Source organism: Osmerus eperlanus, chromosome 24, assembly GCF_963692335.1.
Source record: "Osmerus eperlanus chromosome 24, fOsmEpe2.1, whole genome shotgun sequence".
Classification (NCBI taxonomy): domain Eukaryota; kingdom Metazoa; phylum Chordata; class Actinopteri; order Osmeriformes; family Osmeridae; genus Osmerus; species Osmerus eperlanus.
The window spans coordinates 6,437,291-6,458,301 of NC_085041.1; the positions used below are offsets into that span (position 1 = coordinate 6,437,291).

The 21,011-nt window shown below is 52.0% G+C and overlaps 1 protein-coding gene across 1 annotated transcript; it reads right to left on the minus strand.

Moving 5' to 3' along the window:
- Positions 1-888: 888 nt before the first annotated feature.
- zfr2 (zinc finger RNA binding protein 2) lies at positions 889-20,062 on the minus strand. Its single transcript, XM_062450516.1, has 19 exons — positions 19,941-20,062; positions 17,380-17,635; positions 16,733-16,847; positions 15,265-15,498; positions 11,778-12,088; positions 11,281-11,457; positions 10,812-11,079; positions 10,528-10,679; positions 10,062-10,181; positions 8,587-8,732; positions 8,169-8,295; positions 7,708-7,910; positions 7,366-7,534; positions 6,360-6,540; positions 4,186-4,274; positions 3,947-4,042; positions 3,662-3,773; positions 3,489-3,586; positions 889-2,353 (listed from the first exon to the last, which is right to left on the minus strand). The coding sequence occupies exons 1-19, from the start codon at positions 19,991-19,993 to the stop codon at positions 2,177-2,179; spliced, it is 3,084 nt and encodes a 1,027-aa protein (XP_062306500.1). The 5' UTR covers positions 19,994-20,062; the 3' UTR covers positions 889-2,176.
- Positions 20,063-21,011: the final 949 nt, after the last annotated feature.

The window sequence follows — 21,011 nt, forward strand, 5'->3', positions numbered from 1 at the left end:
GTTGTGCAACTCCTATTTCAACACCCATCACATTGATGAGTTTTCCAGGAGGGTAGGCTGCGCCCTCCAAAAAAAAAGGGTTTCCCCCTCCCTCAAAAGCAAGGGAGTACAGAAACATTTACATATAGCATATAGTCACAGTATCCCAGCTCTCTCTCTCTCTCTCTCTCTCTCTCTCTCTCTCTCTCTCTCTCTCTCTCTCTCTCTCATCTCTCTCTCTCTCCTCTCTCTCTCTCTCTCTCTCTCTCTCTCTCTCTCTCTCTCTCTCTCTCTCTCTCTCTCTCTCTCTCTCTCTCTCTCTCTCTCTCTCTCTCCTCTCTCTCTCTCTCTCTCTCTCTCTCTCTCTCTCTCTCTCTCCTCTCTCTCTCTCTCTCTCTCTCTCTCTCTCTCTCTCTCTCTCTCTCTCTCTCTCTCTCACACTCACTCACTCACTCTCACTCACTCACTCACACACTCACTCACACACTCACACACATCACTCACACACTCACTCACACACTCACTCACACACTCACTCACACACTCACTCACACACTCACTCACACACTCACTCACACACTCACTCACTCACACACTCACACACACACACACACCACTTTTCAGAAATAAAAGGTTAAGAGGCAATTGTAACAAATATGGCTGCATATAAGTAAAATCATTGTCATCTTGTAAGTGCTTCATTCTCCGTGCATGCTAGACTGTGCAACATAAGCAAGTCCTCTCTTTTCATGAACGCGTACAGCATCTCCTCAAAGCTACCGCACGGTAACCTTTAAAAGCCTCCTAAGTGTTTTTTTCGTGGTGCAAAACATTTACTTTACAAGTGTCGGAAAAATGCATGATGTTGGAGAGAGAGAGAGAGAGAGTGTGTGTGTGTGTGTTTTCGTGTGTGTGTGTGTGAATCATCTTTCAAGTCATGGTTCAGCTGTCCAAAACACCCACACAAATACTTCATTCAAAGCACTCATCTATTAGTAACAGCCTGTAGCAGAGGCACAATTGACAGTAAGCTTTCCGGAAAAGTTACATTAAAATTGCCCCTGTTTTAGTTCAGTCTAAAGCCTTTGCTAAAGGCTCGAACTCCACACCTCCCTTATCCTACTGTTCTGAATATACATGCTCCCACGTTAGTAACCACCCCCCCCCCCCCGCACTGGTAAGATGACACACTGGGATTGGGCTGTGCTGGGGAGAGGTGAACAGACACCAAACTGCTTCCTTCCTGCATGGAAACCTGGGGAAGGGGAGCCAGAAAGTGCTTTTTCTTCTGATTACAACAGAGGCATCCACAGTATGTAAGACATCGGACAGTATATCGAAGACAAGGGTAGTAACAGTGACTGGTGAGGGGGCTCTGAGCAAGGGTAAGGGGGTCGCAAACTAGGGGCACGGGTGGGGGTGGGGTCAAAGGTCAGTGGTCAGGTAAAGGGTTGTATGTGCGTGGAAGCTAAGGTGACTTAGCTGCCCGCACCCCCCCCCCCCATGCACAAACACACACCTCTGGACAGAGACAACGGGGTTCAGTACCTTGTGTTTGAAGTATTCTGGAAAGAAATGAAGCAATCGTCGGCTGTGTTGAAAAACTGGGAACGGAAACTGCCGGGACACGCTTTGATGAACATTTACAGTACAGTCAAGTACAGTACAGAGTCACAGTTAACAGTTTAGCATCCTATACTCCACCACTCCACCTCGTTAAGGAGGCACGGACACGTGATGGCTAGGTCAGTTATATTCCTTTGAAATACAATATTCGGAAAATGAAAGGGGTGTGGTTTGCCCTGACACAGATAAAGCCTAGTCCTAGATTATGAAATGTGTCCGTGGAGATTCTCCCCGTCGCCCGACCGGGGGGCCTCTTTAAGTCGGGCCTGGGGCCTATCTGAGAGCGACCCTGCGTCGAGGGACATTCCCGTCGCTCCAGAGACAAGTCTCTGATCACGTGACCTCCCCCTTCCTCCTCTCCTCTCCTTGAACCTAGATCTCTGATCTAACCTGACTGGACGGGGTGAAGGCGTGCGTCCCCCAGCGCGACTCAAACCCATCCCAACCCACGTCAGATCAGTGACTTCTACAAGGCAGGAAGGAGGGTTCCGTTTGTTTGCTGTCGTTGTTGTTGGGAGATTGGGAGCGGGCCCTCTACCTGCAGTACCAGCTCGCGGCCAGCGGGGGGGACTCAAGCGTCCTCGGCGCTCTCCTCTTTCTTGTCCTTCTTGCCCTCGCCCTCCCCTTCGCCGGCGTCGCTGCCGTCCCGGCGGCGCTTGCGGTTGCGGGCGCTGGCCTTGGACGCGGGCAGGGACTCCATCCCCAGGACCTTGTGGATCTGGCGGAACGCCAGCAGACGCAATGCATGCTGGGAGCAGAAGACGGGGGGGGGACGACCGGTGAGTTGAATGCTTGCGTAGTTTGAGTGCGGTATGGCAGTATTTACCATACTTAGAGAGTATGTTAACAAATTCACGTTGCGGATGCTATTTATGCAAAGCCACATAACATGGGGGGATCTGAACCTGTAGATCTACACTTACCGTAATTTTTGGACGATAAGCCGCGCCTTTTTTCCCACCCTGCGGTTTATATAACGGTGCAGCTAATCTATGGATTTTTACAGTTAACGGCCACTAGGGGACCTTCTAAATCTATGGATTTTACAGGTTACAGTCCACCAACTTTAACTCTATGGGCTCTATGGCCGGTCCGCGCCCCCCACCTTTAAGCGGCGGGCTCCAGCAGGAAAAGCTGGAGGCCGGAAAAGAGTGGAACAGGTAAGCGCGCAAAGGTAAAAGTGGAACCGAGAGTGGTACGAGAGACAGAACGAGAGACAGAACGAGAGCAAGACAGACAGACATTACGAGAGCGAGACAGTTTGTGCAAAGGAAGTTTTCATGCACAAACCCTCATTATGTAAAACAAACGTAGGACCCATAAATTCATACACATTTGGCCGCAGACCCCCAATTGAAAATATTTTGTGCCAGGGACCCCCAGAAGCAAAGAAATCAGTACATTTTCGCTTTAAAAAAATATAAATATTCAAAGATGTGCACACTTTTTCAAGGTTTAAAAAAAATAGGTATCTGCGCTGGGAGCGCACTGTTTAAGTTTGAAAGTTGAAAAGTTTGTGTCTGAAACGCTATGTGATACAGTACAGTTTACACAGCACAGTATATGTTCTGTAGCTACTACTGCACTAAATGGTAACACTTGAATACGTTATGCAAATATGCAACTTGTTGGTTGAAATGTTAATAAATGGGAGCTTCCTCAAGCAACCATCTCTTTCCCGACAATCCCCTCTGTGCACAAACCCTTACATATGGTAATTAAACATTAAAACACCTGCGGCTTATAGTCCAGTGCGGCTTATAGATGTACACATCATTCACTTTAGCTGCTGCGGCTTATATTCAGGTGCGCCTTATAGTCCGAAAATTACGGTAAATGCAATGGGTGAGAGTGTGTGTGTGTGTGTGTGTGTGTGTGGCTACCTGTGCGCTGGCTGTGATGTCTTCTCGGGCTTGTTTGGTCAGGGTCTCCAGGGCGTCGGTTTGGTCCTTCTCACACGGGTCCAGCAGACCAGGCCCATCTGCTCAGAGACAGAGACCGTGATGACTCGACAGCACACACACACACACACAAGCAGGATATTTGCCGGCCTCACCTGGCAGTAGGATGCCCGTGGCGATGCACTCCAGGACTCGACGCATGGCCTCTCCAGGGCTGAGAGGACCTGTAGCACTGCTGATGGCCTTCTCCACCAGCAGCTCCATGGCCTGGACACACACACACACACACACACGGGTTAAAGGTTACGAATACATGGATGGATGGACGGAGGGGTAGGAGTAGATGGATGGACGAGTGGTTGGACGGTGAATGGATGAACGAGTGCGTGGATGGATAGACGGATGGACAGAGAAACCGACCGACAGACGGAGATCCTCACCCAGCCTGGCATCTTGCCCCAAGTTGGCACTCGTTGGCACAGGTCCCTCAACACTCGGATGATGATCACACACGACTGAAGACCGTTGGCACGGGCCTGCACACACACACACACAATTACAACAGAGCTAAACAATAATATAATATCCAACACAAATAAACAGAGCCGGAGCTTACAGTTGGTCTTTGTGTACGCCAGAGGCGTGTCAGGTGGTACGGGTGGATAAGAGTGAACCTCACCTGGAACCATTTGGCGTGACGGAGGGCAGAGAGGTACTCCAGACACCTCCTCTTGTTCAGCACATCAGGAGGATCCTTCTCACACACACCTAGGGAAGGAGAAGACACGCACACACACACACACACACACATCAAAACACACTGACTCGTGGCTTGCTGCTGCAGTCATTCACCCGAGATCCAGATGTCCATCAATGAAGATCTCAGATCTGGCTCGCCAAAGAATCAAGATTGAAGATCTGGTCCAATCCGGATGAAAGAGCAGCAAACATCTAAGATCATCTCGAATAGGAGACGCTCCAAAGATGATCTAAAACCATCCTCCAACGGATGATCGATCTACCATAAACCCCCTTTTCACTTCCGTATACAGACTAGGGCTGTCAACGAATATTCTATATTCGAATATATATTCGAATAGTGGTTAAAAACAGAAATTCGAATGTGAAAATTAATATTCGAATTTGACGGTGCGGGAGAGAGAAAGAGAGAGTGCGTGTGTGCGAGCGAGCGAGAGGCCAAGGTCTGCAGTCTTGGCCATTATTTAATTTACTTCTTTTTGTGTAGGTAATATGTTGTTAAATATGCTTAAACTTAAATAAATTAGGCCTACCTACAGTATACAAGTAGTTGTATCTTGTTGTATTAATTTGTCCTGTTATTGACGTGCCTAATGGGCAACCAGAAATTCGAATATATGCGAATATATGTGTTTTTTTAAAGGGAATATTCAAACGTCATTTTTGAGCAATTTTGACAGCCCTAATACAGACTGACAAAAGTCACCTTATGAATCTACAGGAACGTCCTCCGCCGCTTGACTTGACCACACAGGGAGTTACACTTTCATTTTCTAATCAGTTGTGGGAAATCTATGGTGTTAAAAGGGACTTTCACACATGTCAAGGTGCTTTCCAAGCCGTCATGCACCGCCGCTGGCTGTTGCCGCGTCAACACGAGCATTCCCCACAGAACAAACCTAGGCAGTCTAGTCTAGGTGGTGTCGGAACTCGGACACTGAACCACAACCATAGAGGTGCATGAGAGGACACACACATGAACCCACTCCTGTGTGTGTGTGTGTGTGTGTGTGTTTGTTTGCTAAGGTCTGCTGACACAGGGACTCTGATCAACAAACCCAAGCAAAACGCAAACAGGTCAAAATATCTGCAACCAAGAAAACAATACAAAGTTGCCCTTGTTATCGGCCCAGACCCACAGTAAAGACTGATTACTGGTGGGTCTCTGAGGTGAAGCAGTGTTCGGCATCTCCCAATGGTCATTTAATACAGCGCCCTGGCTTACACCGAGGTAGGGGCGACAGTGTTACGAAGAAATAGATTCGAGCCAAGCCAAGCTCGGTAATGGGAGACCATTTCGTGGGGATAGCGGTACACTTCAACACCTTGCCACTAGTGATAATGCCATATCTGTTAACAGGGATGAGAGCTGCGAGGTCGATGGACCTATTGGCCGTTAACAGCCAATCAAATGATAGTAGACATGGATGCTGCCTTCAAACTGACCAACGACACTGCCAGAAATGTCTATGTCCCACTTTTGAAATGGTCAAAGAAGTCCGCGTTCTCCCATCCCTGGGCATTACCCGAACACCACTTTAGGAGTTATGGTCGTCATAGTTTCAATTTTGAAAGAAAAAAAACTGGGGTGTGTGTCTATGCGACACAGTCACACCCTGGAGGCCCAGAAAGGTCGGAGAGCCCGGCTTTACATCCCCATATCAGACACAACAAAGATGAACACGGAGGAGGAGAGAAGGAGACTACTATCACAGTAACTGCCAATAAATGGCTCAATCATAACATTTAGCGATTGACCTGGTAAACTGATGCTGTGTTATTTCCAGGACTTAGGGGGGGGTGGAAATGTCTTAAGATGGGCTTGGTTACAGTTTGGTTCGGTTAAAGACCCACTTAACTTTTTTGTTTAACTGTAGGAAGTGTAAGTGTGTGTGCGTGTGTGTGTGTGGGGGTGCAGGTTGAGGCCCTGGGGGGAGGAGGGAGAGGTGTGTGTGTGTGGGGTGCAGGTTGAGGCCCTGGGGGGAGGAGGGAGAGGTGTGTGTGTGTGGGGTGGAGGGGGGGTGGAGGGGGGGTTGTGACAACACGGTGACACGGCTGGTAAGAGTCTGGACCCAAAGCTGAGGCTCCTCTAACCTTTCCCCGCCGAGGGCTGAGCGGGCGCGGCCCGCGCCTCCTCCTCGGGGACGGCCTCCTCCCTCATCAGCGGGGAGGTGAGGGAGACGGTCACCTGCATTTTGGGCTCCTTGCTGGAACAGATCACGATGGTGGCCTTGTCGGGCTCGGCCTGCACCTCGTACTGGTCCTCAGCGAGGTTCTGCCGGTTAGAAGGACAGGCGGGTTACACACCATGGGGGGGGGGGGGGGCTTGCGTTCATTCAAACGGCGTGAGGAGACGTGGGGGGCAGACGATGAAAGAAATGGCCGCGCGACTGTTTTATTCCGAATCCTCCAGCTGCCTCGCGTCGTCGACTTCCCGCCCCGTCGATCTCTGTCTTTCGCAAGTCGACCACGGGGTGCGTGGGTCTCAGAATCAGGTCGTTGAGGAGGAGGCGAGACCCATGACGGAAATCTCTCTCCAAACAGTGTTTGTGACCCCGTTAAAGAAACTTGTCGTTTCTGTTCACGACTATGCGTGTGTTCATCAAGTCATGAATGCTTTGTCATGCCTTTCCAGGAAGTTATACTCCTTTAACTGCCTTTTCTGGACAGCTGGGAGGCTTGTCACTACTGAATAACTGATTATAAATATATATAAATAGTAAAAAATTATATAAATACAATACATAATGATAGATTCAATTTAAGACTGTGGTGAAAGACATGACATTTTTTTCTTTTATTGGACTTCCCCTCCTTTTTCTCTCCACAGCCCTGTCGATCTATGTGGTAATAAACGTACTTACCAAATAAGAACCGTATCACTGTTCTGTCGAACTCTGGCCACACAGTTCCTCAAAACACACTTATTTTGTTGTGTTGAAAATCCCCTGTTAATATTAGTCAACCTCAACATCACGTGGATGTCGTTACATTTTCCACAGAACGAGAAGGAATGTCTTCGGACGCGTCTGACACCCCCGCCCTGGCCGAGGCCCTGCCGCGGTGGTCCGTGCTGTGGTGGAGGGGAGCGGGCTCTTACCGACAGCTCCTTGGGCAGCTGCCTGGCGATGCTGTGCAGCAGGGAGACCGTGGGCTTCTTGGCGGCCAGCAGGATGAGCTCCACGCTGCGGTCTCCGTGGAGCAGCAGGCCCTTGGCCAGGATGCCCACCCTCATCACCCCCTTCAGCAGGCGGGGCGGGGACTCGGCCCTGGAGATGGGAGAGGGGGAGGGAAGAAGGGGGGAGGTGGGAGAGAGGGTACGGAGAGAGGGGCAGCAGAGAGGGTGGGGGTGCAATAGAGAGGGGGTTGTTGATGGTTCAGTTCCTCCAACCGGCTTCTTTTTTTTGGGGGCGGCCGCGGGGCCTGTCGGCGACGCTCTCACCCCTTCTCCTCCCCCTCCTCGGCGGCCGGGCTGGAGGCCGGCGGAGCCTCCTTCTCCAGCAGGGAGTCCGACACCAGCTTGAGGGCCCGCTCCGAGTGAGACACGATCCTCTGCACCGCCTGCAGCTCCTCCTCCACCGGGTAGATGGTGGAGTGCTTGGCCATAATGTGCCGGTCGTCGGGGGAGTCGGGGCGACGCACCGGCTGGGGGAGGGGGGGGGGAGAGAGAGAGGGGGGGGGGATCCTTTAGAGTCTTGAGAACAGTACCATACAGGGCAATCGGCGATAGTCGAGTAAAGTAACGTTCAGCACAGTACACTGGAGAAGACAGTAGAGGCTTGGGTAGAGCAGAGAGCAGTTAAGTCGAACACAGAGGAGAGGAAGGGAGGGGAGCATAGAATAGAATTGAATAGCTACATGCGATCCCCCCCCCCCCCCCTCAACCGTAATGATGGTCCCTACCAACAGGGGGGGCACCGGCATGCCTGGGCGGCTCATCAGGGGAGGGGGGGCCATCCTCCGCCTCTGCTCCCCCCAGTACACCTGCTCCTCCTCCATCCTCCTCCAGTACATGTCCTCCTCGTAGCGCCTACACACACACACACACACACACACACACACACACGCACGCACGCACGCTCTCGATGAACACCACGGGAGAGCAAACCCCGGGGAAACAACTGCCCGTGAGCTGCGCCTCCACGAAGGGCACGTCGCTAAACTCCCGACCCGCGCAGACGCGCGAAAGGGACGCACGGGGAAACGGTTGGCGTGTGTTTGCAAATACAAGGGCAGCTAATAAGACATGGGGGAGGAGGAGGAGGGGGAGGAGGAGGAGGAGGGGGAGGAGGAGGAGGGGACAGTGGCGGAGCGCGGGGACCTCATCTCCATGTGCCAGCGCTGCTCGTCGTCCCTCTGCCTCTTCAGCACGGCCTTCTGCTTCTGCTTCCTCAGCTTGCCCTCCTGCAGCTTCCGGGCCCGGTTACTGGGCTTGATCTCCACCGGGAGCTCCGGGTTCACCTTCTTCTGCTCGCAGGGAGGGGGAGAGGGAGAGAGAGGGTGAGAGAGAGGGGGAGAGAGGGACAGGAGGGAGAGAGAGAGAGGGGGAGAGAGAGGGGGAGAGAGGGACAGGAGGGAGAGAGAGAGAGGGGGAGAGAGTGGGACAGGAGGGAGAGAGGGACAGGAGGGAGAGAGGGAGAGAGAGGGGGAGAGAGAGGGGGAGAGAGGGACAGGAGGGAGAGAGAGAGAGGGGGAGAGAGAGGGACAGGAGGGAGAGAGGGACAGGAGGGAGAGAGGGAGAGAGAGGTGGAGAGAGAGGGAGAGAGATAGGGACAGGAGGGAGAGAGGGACAGGAGGGAGAGAGGGAGAGAGGGAGAGAGAGAGGTGGAGAGAGGGAGAGGAGGGAGAGAGAGAGAGGGGGAGAGAGAGGGGGAGAGAGAGAGGGGGAGAGAGGGACAGGAGGGAGAGAGAGAGAGGGGGAGAGAGAGGGGGAGAGAGGGACAGGAGGGAGAGAGAGAGAGGGGGAGAGAGTGGGACAGGAGGGAGAGAGGGACAGGAGGGAGAGAGGGAGAGAGAGGGGGAGAGAGAGGGGGAGAGAGGGACAGGAGGGAGAGAGAGAGAGGGGGAGAGAGAGGGACAGGAGGGAGAGAGGGACAGGAGGGAGAGAGGGAGAGAGAGGTGGAGAGAGAGGGAGAGAGAGAGGGACAGGAGGGAGAGAGGGACAGGAGGGAGAGAGGGAGAGAGAGAGGTGGAGAGAGGGAGAGAGAGAGGGACAGGAGGGAGAGAGAGAGAGGGGGAGAGAGAGGGGGAGAGAGAGAGGGGGAGAGAGGGACAGGAGGGAGAGGGAAAGTGAGAAGGGAGAGGAAGAGGAGGAGGAGGGAGGGAGAACGAGGGAGCGAGAGGGAGGAAGAAGGGAGAGGAAGATGGAGAGAGAAAGAGGGAGAGGGAGAGGAAAAGAAGAAGGGAGATAGGACGAGGAAGAGGGAGACGGAGAGGAGGAGGCGGGAGAGAAAGATGGAGAGAAAGAAGGGATGGAATCATGTTTGTTCAGCAGACACTTTTATCCAAAAGGTACAGACGTACTTAGGGGGATATGAACTGCTTGATCAGCAGGGAAATGCTCTGACCGCTAAGCCAAACCTAGCCCTTATAGAGGGAGGATCAAAGGAGAAAGAGAAACTTTGGCAATATGGGGAAAAAAAGGATCGATAATAGTCAATTACTGCGTGCTCAGCCACAATCTGGTACCTCTCCTCAGAAGTTTAGACTAACGAACATGCTTCCGTGTGTCAGTGCGCCACCTGGTGGTATGAGTCAAGCAGTGACTGGACGAGGCTATCGTGGGAGTTACTCCACCTTGTATTGCAGCCGGTGTCTGCGGCCTTTCAGGTGCATGTCCTTGGCGTTGGGGTCGTTGAAGCTGCACTCGCACAGTTTACAGTGGAAGCGGACCACCTTGCCGTCATCGTTCCGGACCTGAGGCGCAGGACACACAGCCCCTGGTGTTGAGCTCGAGAAACCCCGTTATCGGAGGAACACGACATAGCTCCCTCTGTGAAGACACCGTTGGCGGCTCCCACACATAATGCAGGTCACATGACCAGTTGTTAAGGATTCATCTCCGTCTACAATCTATGTAGGAAATGCAAAACTACAAATAATAGCAATAACCGATGACAACAAATAAACTGAACCAGCTGCCAGAAGGTCCCACTCCTGCCTTATCATCAACTTCCTGTGTCCCAGTCTAACACGTCCCCCTCCCCCCCCCCGTCCCATCCCAGTCTACTTCCTGTGTGGCAGTACTTCCTGCCCCCCCCACCTCCTCGACGTAGTCGTGTCCCACGGGCTGGACGTCCCCCGGGCCCCCCGAACCCTCCCCGTCCTCCTCGTCACTCAGGGGCTCCGCCTTCTGACGGGCGGGGGGTTTGGTCTCCTCAACCCTGGCAGCTGGGGGGGCGACGGGCTTGGTGACTGGGGGGGAGAGGGGGGGGGACATCCAGACATGGGGTTAGCAACGGTCATTTGTCGTCATCGCTCGAGGGTTAGTTTAGTCAAGCGGGGGAACCGGAGGGGGGTGGAGGTCAAAGGTCAGGAGCGTCGTACCAACGGGGGTGATCTTGGGCGGGATTGTCTTCTTGGGGGGTGCTGGAGTCCTGGTGAGGGTGTTCACCACGGTAGGTTTGGGTGGTGCTGGGTTGGCGGCAGAGGCTGGCGCGGGGGCCGGTGCCGGGGCCGGGGTGGAGGCCGGGGCAGGGGATGGGGTGGTGGTGGTCTTCCCTGCGGTGGACGTCGTGTAAACTGGAGCAGAGTTGACCAAGACGGGCTCAGTGGAAGGGATGGGCTTGCCGAGCTTGGTGTGGAGCTTCACTACCTGGGAGGGGGAGGGAGGGGAGGGGAGGGGAGGGGAGGGGAGGGGAGGGGAGGGAGGGAGGGAGGGAGGGAGGGAGGGAGGGAGGGGAAAAAGAGAAAAGAAGAGACAGAGATTAACATTACAAACATTACATGTTTGTAATGTTCTGGAAGTTTACAAAGTCATAATCCACCCCCAGCGCCCCCCTGCCCTCCCAGAGACCTTCTGGTGCTTGGCCCCTCTGATGTGGGCGGCGTAGGCGTCCACGCCGGTGCAGGAGACGTCGCAGAGCTCGCAGCGGAGCTGGGTCTGGACGCCCCGCGGCCCCGAGCCGCCCCCGGACTTGAGAGCCGCCTCCTTCTTCTTGTGCTTCTGGCCCTCCAGGTGCTCCCGGTACGTCTGGGGGGAGGGTTAACCAACCAATTCATCAATCAACCAATCAATTACACTAATAAACCAATCAGTCAACAATCCTAACAAACAAATAAACAACCAATCAATCAACCAATCAATTACACTAATAAACCAATCAGTCAACAATCCTAACAAACAAATAAACAACCAATCAATCAACCAATCAATCACACTAATAAACCAACCAATCAAATTAACAAACCAACCAATCAACCAATCTAACAAACCAACCAATCAATCTAACAATTAGCCTTTCCGACGAGATCCACAAATGGAATCGGGCGGACGGCGTGGAGGTGCGTCACCTGCGGCCCGGCGCAGCTGATCTTGCAGATGTCGCAGTAGTGCAGCTGCGGCTGCTTGGGCGGCCCCTTGGGCTTCTGCAGCTTGCTCTGGTGGAACATGGGCTTCTTGTAGCAGTTGACGGCCGGGGCGGTGACCATGTTGCTGCCCGCCGTGCTCCAGGAGGAGCTGGTGAGCTGCTTGGGCGGCGGCTGCAGCGGGGGCTGGGGCTGCTGCGGGGGGGGCTGGGGCTGCGGGGGAGGCAGCTGGGCCGGCTGGTAGTAGGAGGGGGTGGACGTGTAGCCGCTGGTGTCGTACGTGGAGTAGCTGATGCCTGCGGGGAGGGGGGAGGGGGGAGGTCACGCACGGGTGAGAACGTGTTCTCTCAGGAATACGCTCCATCCTGAAGCCTTGGACTAGAGCGTCGAGAGAGGGAGGAGAAACTGCCTGGCTAGCTCTCCGTTCCTGCGCCTCTCTCCTTGTCTCTTTCTCTCGTTTTGGGGCGCTTCATCCGAATTTGATCGGGCCGTCTCGTGACCCCGGCACAGAGAAAGAGGGTTCCTCAAACTCCCAGCATGAGGTACTTACATTTAGCTAATCCAGAGCGACTTACAGTAAGTACAGGGACATTCCCCCCCGAGGCAAGTAGGGTGAAGTGCCTTGCTTAAGGACACAACGTCATTTATCCCGGCCGGGAATCGAACCGGCAATCTCCTGATTAATAGCCCAATTCCCTAACCGCTCAGCCATCTGACCCTCCCCCCCCCTCTGAGGAGAACCTCGTTCGGTTCTCCACAGAGGTGGAATGTTCTCCCCGCTCAACTCCTTGTCACTCCAGTCATACTGACGAGGCCTCAGTACGCCCTCTTCAAGTTTCACCTGGACTAAATACTTTCTCTGGGCCTAAGGGCCCTGACAGCAGCACTAAATTATATATTTGCTACCTGGGGAATTAGTCTTTACTTTGCATGTTATTTTTTTGAGATTCTGCTGTACCACCGTCTCACAGACAGCGCCGGTGAAATTGTTCGATGGTATTGTGCAGCAAAATCAATGCCCTTTGCATGACTGTTGCGGGGAGGTTATTGATGTTTGATGACTGTGCCTGTAGCCCTGTGCCTGGTAGCTGAGATAGGGTTACTCTGCACTGTGCCTTGTTAAATACAGAACGTTCCTTGACTGACTACTAGAATACTGTTCGACAATTGCGACTTTTGATCCTTGATTTTCTGCCGCATATGCCATATGCCCTACCTACTGTATACAGTTAGGTCCATAAATATTTGGACATTGACACAATTTTCATCATTTTGGCTCTGTATACCACCACAATGGATTTGAAATGAAACAATCAAGATGTGCTTTAAGTGCAGACTTTCAGCTTTAATTTCAGGGTATTTACATCCAAATCAGGTGAACGGTGTAGGAATTACAACACATTTTATATGTGGCCCCCCCCTTTTTAAGGGACCAAAATTAATTGGACAAACTAACATAATCATAAATCTAATTGTCACTTTTAATACTTGGTTGCAAATCCTTTGCAGTCAATGACAGCCTGAAGTCTGGAACCCATAGACATCACCAGACGCTGGGTTTCGTCCCTGGTGATGCTCTGCCAGGCCTCTACTGCAACTGTCTTCAGTTCCTGCTTGTTCTTGGGGCATTTTCCCTTCAGTTTTGTCTTTAGCAAGTGAAATGCATGCTCAATTGGATTTAGGTCAGGTGATTGACTTGGCCATTGCAGAACATTCCACTTCTTTGCCTTAAAAAACTCTTTGGTTGCTTTCGCAGTATGCTTCGGGTCATTGTCCATCTGCACTGTGAAGCGCCGTCCTATGAGTTCTGAAGCATTTGGCTGAATCTGAGCAGATAATATTGCCAGAAACACTTCAGAATTCATCCTACTGCTTTTGTCAGCAGTCACATCATCGATAAATACAAGGGAACCAGTTCCATTGGCAGCCATACATGCCCACGCCATAACACTACCTCCACCATGCTTCACTGATGAGGTGGTATGCTTTGGATCATGAGCAGTTCCTTCCCTTCTCCATACTCTTCTCTTCCCATCATTCAGGTACAAGTTGATCTTGGTCTCATCTGTCCATAGGATGTTGTTCCAGAACGGTACAGGGTCTTTTAGATGTTTTTTGGCAAACTCTAATCTGGTCTTCCTGTTTTTGAGACTCACCAATGGTTTACATCTTGTGGTGAACCCTCTGTATTTACTCTGGTGAAGTCTTCTCTTAATTTTTGACTTTGACACAGATACGCCTACCTCCTGGAGAGTGTTCTTGATCTGGCCAACTGTTGTGAAGGGGTTTTTCTTCACCAGGGAAAGAATTCTTCTGCCATCCACCACAGTTGTTTTCCGTGGTCTTCCGGGTCTTTTGGTGTTGCTGAGCTCACCAGTGCGTTCTTTCTTTTTAAGAATGTACCAAACAGTTGATTTGGCCACACCTAATGTTTTTGCTATCTCTCTGATAGGTTTGTTTTGATTTTTCAGCCTAACGATGGCTTGCTTCACTGATGGTGACAGCTCTTTGGACTTCATATTGAGAGTTGACAGCAACAGATTCCAAACACAAATACCATACTTGAAATGAACTCTAGACCTTTTATCTGCTCCTTGTCAATGAAATAACGAACTCCCATGAGGGAATAACATACACCTGGCCATGGAACAGCTGAGCAGCCAATTGTCCAATTACTTTTGGTCCCTTAAAAAGGGGGGGGGGCACATATAAAATGTATTGTAATTCCTACACCGTTCACCTGATTTGGATGTAAATACCCTGAAATTAGTCTGCACTTAAAGCACATCTTGATTGTTTCATTTCAAATCCATTGTGGTGGTATACAGAGCCAAAATGATGAAAATTGTGTCAATGTCCAAATATTTATGGACCTAACTGTATGTACGCTGCTTCGGATAAAATCATGCTAAATGAAATCATTGTCATGTAAATGTAATTTGACCTACTCTCCCACTCTCTTTCCCTTCCACTTTCTCCCTGCCTCATATTCTCTCTCCCCTGGTTATGTCTCAGCTCTTAATCTTTCGACCCCCTCGTGCACTTGGGGACGTGTGAGTGGACTGGACAGGTGTCAGCAGTTTGGGCAGCGCTGGCCGCCCGCCAGGGGAAGCCGTGGCCACGTTCCTCGCACCTGTCACGCCGCATCCTCCAGCGGGGCTGAGACGGGCACAGCAGGTCACGCGGGTCAATGTGGGTCACGCCTCCTCCCATCTCTGTCCCTCTGTCCCGTTCTCTCCTTCACCCCTCTCTCTCCATTTCTCCACCTGTCGTTCTCCTTCCTTTGCCCTTTTCTTCCTTTCCCCACTCTCTCCTTGACTCCCCCCCCCCCACTCTCTGTCTTTCTCCTTCTGTCATCCGCCATGATTCCCTCCTCCTCCCGCCCCCACACACACACACACTCAATCCCACGCACGCATACCCCCATAAACGCGCGCGCGCGCACACCCGCCCGCCTCTCCCCGCGCCGTACCGGAGTAGGAGGTGGCGGCGGCGGAGCTGAAGGAGGAGCAGGGGGCGTAGGAGGAGATGGGGGTGGGGGGCTGCTGGACGCTGGTGGAGGCGGCCGGGTAGATGTTGTAGCTGGTGGAGACGGCGCCGGAGGGGGCCAGGGGCTTCAGGGCCGTCACCTGTCTCTGGGGCGGGGGCCCGGGGGGCTGGCTGTACACGGAGCTGCTGACTGGGCTGTATACACTCTTCACACCCACTGGAGAGAGAGAGAGAGGGAGGGGGAGAGAGATAGAGGGAGGGAGGGAGGGGAGAGCGAGAGAGAGACGGAGAGGGAGGGAGGGAGGGAGGGAGGGAGGGGAGGGAGGGAGGGGAGGGAGGGAGGGAGGGAGGGAGGGAGGGAGGGGAGGGAGGGGAGGGAGGGAGGGAGGGAGGGAGGGAGGGAGGGAGGGAGGGAGGGAGGGAGGGGGAGGGAGGGAGGGAGGGAGGGAGGGAGGGAGGGAGGGAGGGAGGGAGGGAGGGAGGGAGGGAAGGAGGGAGGGAGGGAGGGAGGGGGGAGAGAGAGAGAGACAGAGAGAGAGAGGGAGACACACAGAGACATTTGGTGGCATGCATGCACAGCAAAACACAAGAGTACACACACATCAACCAGGGTGTGCACACACACACACACACCCAGATGAGAGGGCAGTTGGCATAAGGAGCGAGGATATCCCATTACTATTATTATTACTTCTCGCACCAGCTTTTAGACACCGGACAGATTCATTGTCACGATTAACAACAGTAAAACGACACTGTCTGGTCACAGCAGGTAAACATTCCAGATGGCCTGTCAAGACTAGGGGAAAGATCAGTCATCTTTAATATGATTCTATTATGCACAACCTTACATAACATTGCATCCCCCAAATACAATTTTGCTTATAATGTCACATTTATTGAAATGCCCAAAGGGTAGGTGTCACAGTGACATGTAGACACACAGAATGCCAATGTACTGCATTCAAACAGGCAGGATATGCTATATGTATATTAAAACAACCAAGGATTTGCTCATGGATGTTATCTGTCCCACAGCAGCACTGGAGTTCCTGTGTGTGTGTGTGTGTGTGTGTGTGTGTGTGTGTGTGTGTGTGTGTGTGTGTGTGTGTGTGTGTGTGTGTGTGTGTGCGAGCATGCTGGAAGTCTACCTGTCTGACAGCAGCATTGAAGTTCCTGTGTACAGTGTGTTGTTGTGTGTGTGTGTGTGTGGTGGGGGTCTACCTGTCTGACAGCATCATTGAAGGTCCTGTGTACAGTATGTGTGTGTGTGTGTGTGTGTGTGTTGGGGGTCTACCTGTCTGACAGCATCATTGAAGGTCCTGTGTACAGTGTGTGTGTGTGTGTGTGTGTGTGTGTGTGTGTGTGTGAGCATGCTGGAAGTCTACCTGTCTGACAGCATCATTGAAGGTCCTGTGTACAGTATGTGTGTGTGTGTGTTGGGGGTCTACCTGTCTGGTAGTAGGTCTCTGTGGGGGTCCGTTGTGCTGGAGCGATGCTGGTCTGGTAGTACTGCTGCTTGGGCTCATAGCTGGTGACGGCTGGGCGGCCATAACTGTAGTTCTCCTGGAGGAGAGGAGAAAGGAGGGGTTCGTGTCTAACAGCAGTGCCAGCCAACTGATGCAACAGTGCAAATGATAAGTAACAAAGGCTTTATTATAGAAAAGCCTGTTTACTCAACCATTCCTACTATGTGAGTGAGCTAGGAAGTTGATGTGAATGTGCCAAGATATGACTTGAACTAACAAGACACACATGCTTGTGAATAAATATTTTTGTTGCGCTTATAACCGCTTCTGCGTGGCGGAAAGGAACAGCACATTGGAGAACAATGACACATTAGATGCAACAAACTCGAAGGGGGGGGGGGGGGGGGGGTGTCTAAGGGCAAGGGTTGTGTTACGTAAATTCGGCTTCTCGTGCATGTGAAATACATTTCACTTGGTGTACAAGTTCACACTCGGTTGACAAACAGTGTGTGTGTGTGTGTGTGTGTGTGGGGGGGGGGGGGGGGGGGGTTAGTTAAGGACAACTGTATTATAGCACACTAGTTCATGGTAGAGTGTAACAGTGTGTACGGGGGTGGGGCGGTACTGACCGCCTCGGTGTAGACCTGGAAGGTCTGGGGGGTGGTGGTGGGCTGGGGCGCGGGGGGCTCCGGTTGCCGGTACCCGTAGTCCGGGGGGGCCGGGTGGGCCTGGTAGGCGGCGGGGTAGGGGGCGGTGGCCACGGGGCGCGCGGCCTGGGCGGGAGCCGGGGCGTAGGAGGCGGTCACGGCGTGGGCCACGGCCTGGGCTGGCTGCACGCTGTAGCTGGCAGAGGACGGGTGGGAGTAGGCTGGGGGAGGCTGGGTGCTGGAGGGGGGAGGGGAGAGGGGGGGGGAGGGGAGAGGAAGGGAGAGGGGGGGGGAGGGGAGGGGAGGGGAGAGGGGGGGGGAGAGGAGGGGAGAGGAGAATAGAGGAGAGGAGAGGGGAGGAGAAGGGAGAGGGGAGGAGAAGGGAGAGGAGAAGAGAGGGGAAGAGAGGGGAGAGGAGGGGAGGAGAAGAGAAGAGAGGAGAGGGGAGGAGAGGGGAGAGGAGAAGAGAGGGGAGGAGAAGAGAAGAGAGGGGAGGAGAAGAGAAGAGAAGAGAGGAGAGGGGAGGAGAAGGGAGGGGAGGAGAGGGGAGAGGAGGGTAGGGGAGGAGAAGAGAAGGGAGGAGAGGAGAAGGGAGGAGAGGAGAGGAGAGGGGAGAGGAGAAGAGAAGGGAGGAGGAGAAGGGAGGAGAGGAGAGGGGAGAGGAGGGGAGGAGAAGAGAAGGGAGGAGAGGGGCAAGAAGCAGGGACAGAGGGAGAATAACGGGAAAATCAAGAGGCCGAGGGGGAAAAAAAGACAGAGAAAAGGAGAGACAGAGAAATTGAGAAGAATCCTATGAGTGACACGACGAACCAGCGAACCCGCCACATCTATAATGCATCATGATTGTAACTCATGGCCCTCTTACAAGACTTCCCTACAGACCTGCCCTGTCCTGTCCTACACACCCACACAGTATACACAGCTCGTAGCGTCCTATGGGATATTGCTAAGCCACTGAATGGAGGGAATATCCTTAACAACCCTACCAAGGTCTGCATATAAATAACATCTTTGAAATATGAGTTGAATATGAACCGACTGACATCAAGCCCAAATGCATCTGTTTTGATCAGGTTCACTTCTCAGTCCCTGGGACTGTTGAACCATATCAAAATTGAGTTTCCTAAATAATCATCATGAGGTCTAAATGCCAGCCGACTGGCACTGGATAAAACCTTTTTTCCTGCAGAACATGGCCGATGCAATATTAGCAGAGGGATGATGACCGTGCAAATCGACGAGCACATCATTAGCATTCCTCAAGATGCAAAACGGACAGTTGCAGTCACACACGTGCATACACGTATGTGCACGCACACGCATCGTACATCTCCTTAGTCAGCATCCATAGTCACACAGGTTTGCAAGCTGGATAACCGCTGTCTTGGGCACATCAGGAGGAGGAGACTGGATAAACTTAAGGTCAGTTTATAGTCCATTATCAGACCTTGGTGTAGACTTATTTTTTTACAGCCTAGGTTGGACATTAAATATGGTGGCTTACAATGTCACTGCAAAAATCAACAGGAGATAAGAGACAGGAAAAGTAAGGAATCCAGATGTCATTTAAATCTGATGTATGGACCTTTCACTAAATGAGTCTAGAATGAACATTACCTCCAATATATCTACAATACTACACAGGAGATCTTGTGTGACCAGGCAATATGTTGACAGTGGGGAATTGACCTGTTCTATAAAGTGAAACTTTGTTAAATGTTCAAGAGCTACTAGTATCTCTGGGCTGGGTATAATAACAGTGCAAAACCACGGTCATAACCATGCAAACCTACACTGGCAAAGACGACTACGCCAATGCGAGTAGAAGATTCATTCACCAGCCCAGACTTGCAACGGTCAAAATAAACAAGGACTCTTCTAAACCCAGACAGTATATAGACAGAACAAATGTGGTTTGTAAACATGTGTGCCAGCAACTTCCTAGACCGAATATAGACTACGCGTTTACATCCATGGTTGTTAAACACTGTTCAAGGCTTCTGACTCTGAATTGACCGTTCATATGACACTGACAGTATGCAGCACGGGAATGATGAATCCGATTCAGTGACATTTTTTGACACTGAACCAGATGGCTGGGTATCTATTAAACTGAATCAACGATCACATTTCGAATCGCCCTGAAGTGTCCTAACATGTTTAAACTTACATTCGCTTGACTGACACTTAAAACCTGAAACAAACTAGCTAGCTGGCAAGCGAGGGAGCGATTTATGTTTACCAATCGTTTTCTGCCATGTAGTTGCTGTGACAATACAAAAGGTTGGCAAGTATAAATGCTTTCCTAATGAACATGATAGTTTAATGGGTGTTTTCCACGCCAAGTGCGTAGCAACTGACCTGCCTACCTAGGACCCTGTGCCTGCCAAGCTAAGCTAGCTAGCAAGCCATTTCACTAAGGCCAAACTACACCATGGCACCAGTAACGGTGCGCCAGAACAGCATAAAAAAAACATGCATGAAAGCGGGGATGATACCTAACGGCTAAGTACATAACTACTGACTGGCATCACCAGATTTACCTGTACTGTGGACCGGCTCCATGTGTAAAGCCATAATAGTTGCTTGCAGCCATCTTGCCATCTCCGGTACTGACGGAGCAAGCGAGAGCCACTGGCTGTCACGTGTCCGCCATCCACCACTTGCACGCACGCTTTGGTATTAACTCTGGAGGAGCTGGTGTCCTAATCCAAAAACCCTTGTCCAATGTTAGACAAGATACTGAATGTATTTATTTTATGAGTAGGCCTACATTTGCGAATAGTTATATCCAAATGGTGACTTGTATCACTCGGCTATATATGGGGAACTACCCTGCAGATCTGTGGAGTTTTCAACACAGTGATATTTGATGGACCAGGCAAGTGATTCACACAAAACATGTTACTGTGTCCATCGTGTTGGCGGGTGACAGCTGGAGCCGCTTCCCGGTCTGAGTCGCCTTCGAAGGGGAAGTTCTTTTCTGCAGCTGGGCAGAACATAGGGAGAGGGGGAGAAAAAGAGGGCAGGATAGATGGGTGGAGCATAACGTGTGGTGAGAAATGGATGAGAGTGATGTGATTGGAGGGGAACGGTTGTATGTGTGTGGTATGCTAGAGAGAGAGAGTGTGTGAGAGAGAGAGAGAGAGAGAGAGAGAGAGAGAGAGAGAGAGAGAGAGAGCGAGCAAGAGAGAGAGAGGGGGGTGGGTGGGAGAGAGAGAGAGTGAGTGAGGGTGGGGTGGGTGGGTGGGTGGGAGAGAGAGAAAGAGAGATGTTGTTGCCAGGAAACAGTGGGCACGTAGGTTAACACAGAATCCCCTGAGTGTTCCTCGACACAAAGGCAGAGGCACATGTAGACATGATGCTTTAAAAAAAAAAAACAAGCAAACCGGACCGGGAAAGAGAGAGAAACATCCCTTCTGCGATCAACTAACGCTTAGCTGCTTTTTACACTCCCACACCGGGAATAAACCTGTCCAGGTTGGGGCAGAGAGAAGCAAGGGCAGCCCTGAACTGCTTCGGAGGTTGGATGGAGTGAGTGTGTGCAGGGAAGCAGAAGTGGTACGGTCGAGGAGGGCTGTCTAAATCAGAACCCACGAGGCTGCGGACCGAAC

Excerpts from the sequence above, each read along its gene's own strand:
- zfr2 (XM_062450516.1), bottom strand. The coding sequence starts at position 19,993 with ATGGCTGCAAGCAACTATTATGGCTTTACACATGGAGCCGGTCCACAG. Across the intron at positions 15,499-16,732 it reads AGAGACCTACTACCAGACAG|TGGGTGTGAAGAGTGTATAC; the intron begins GTAGACCCCCAA and ends CTCTCTCTCCAG. Across the intron at positions 3,587-3,661 it reads CACGGGCATCCTACTGCCAG|ATGGGCCTGGTCTGCTGGAC; the intron begins GTGAGGCCGGCA and ends GTCTCTGAGCAG.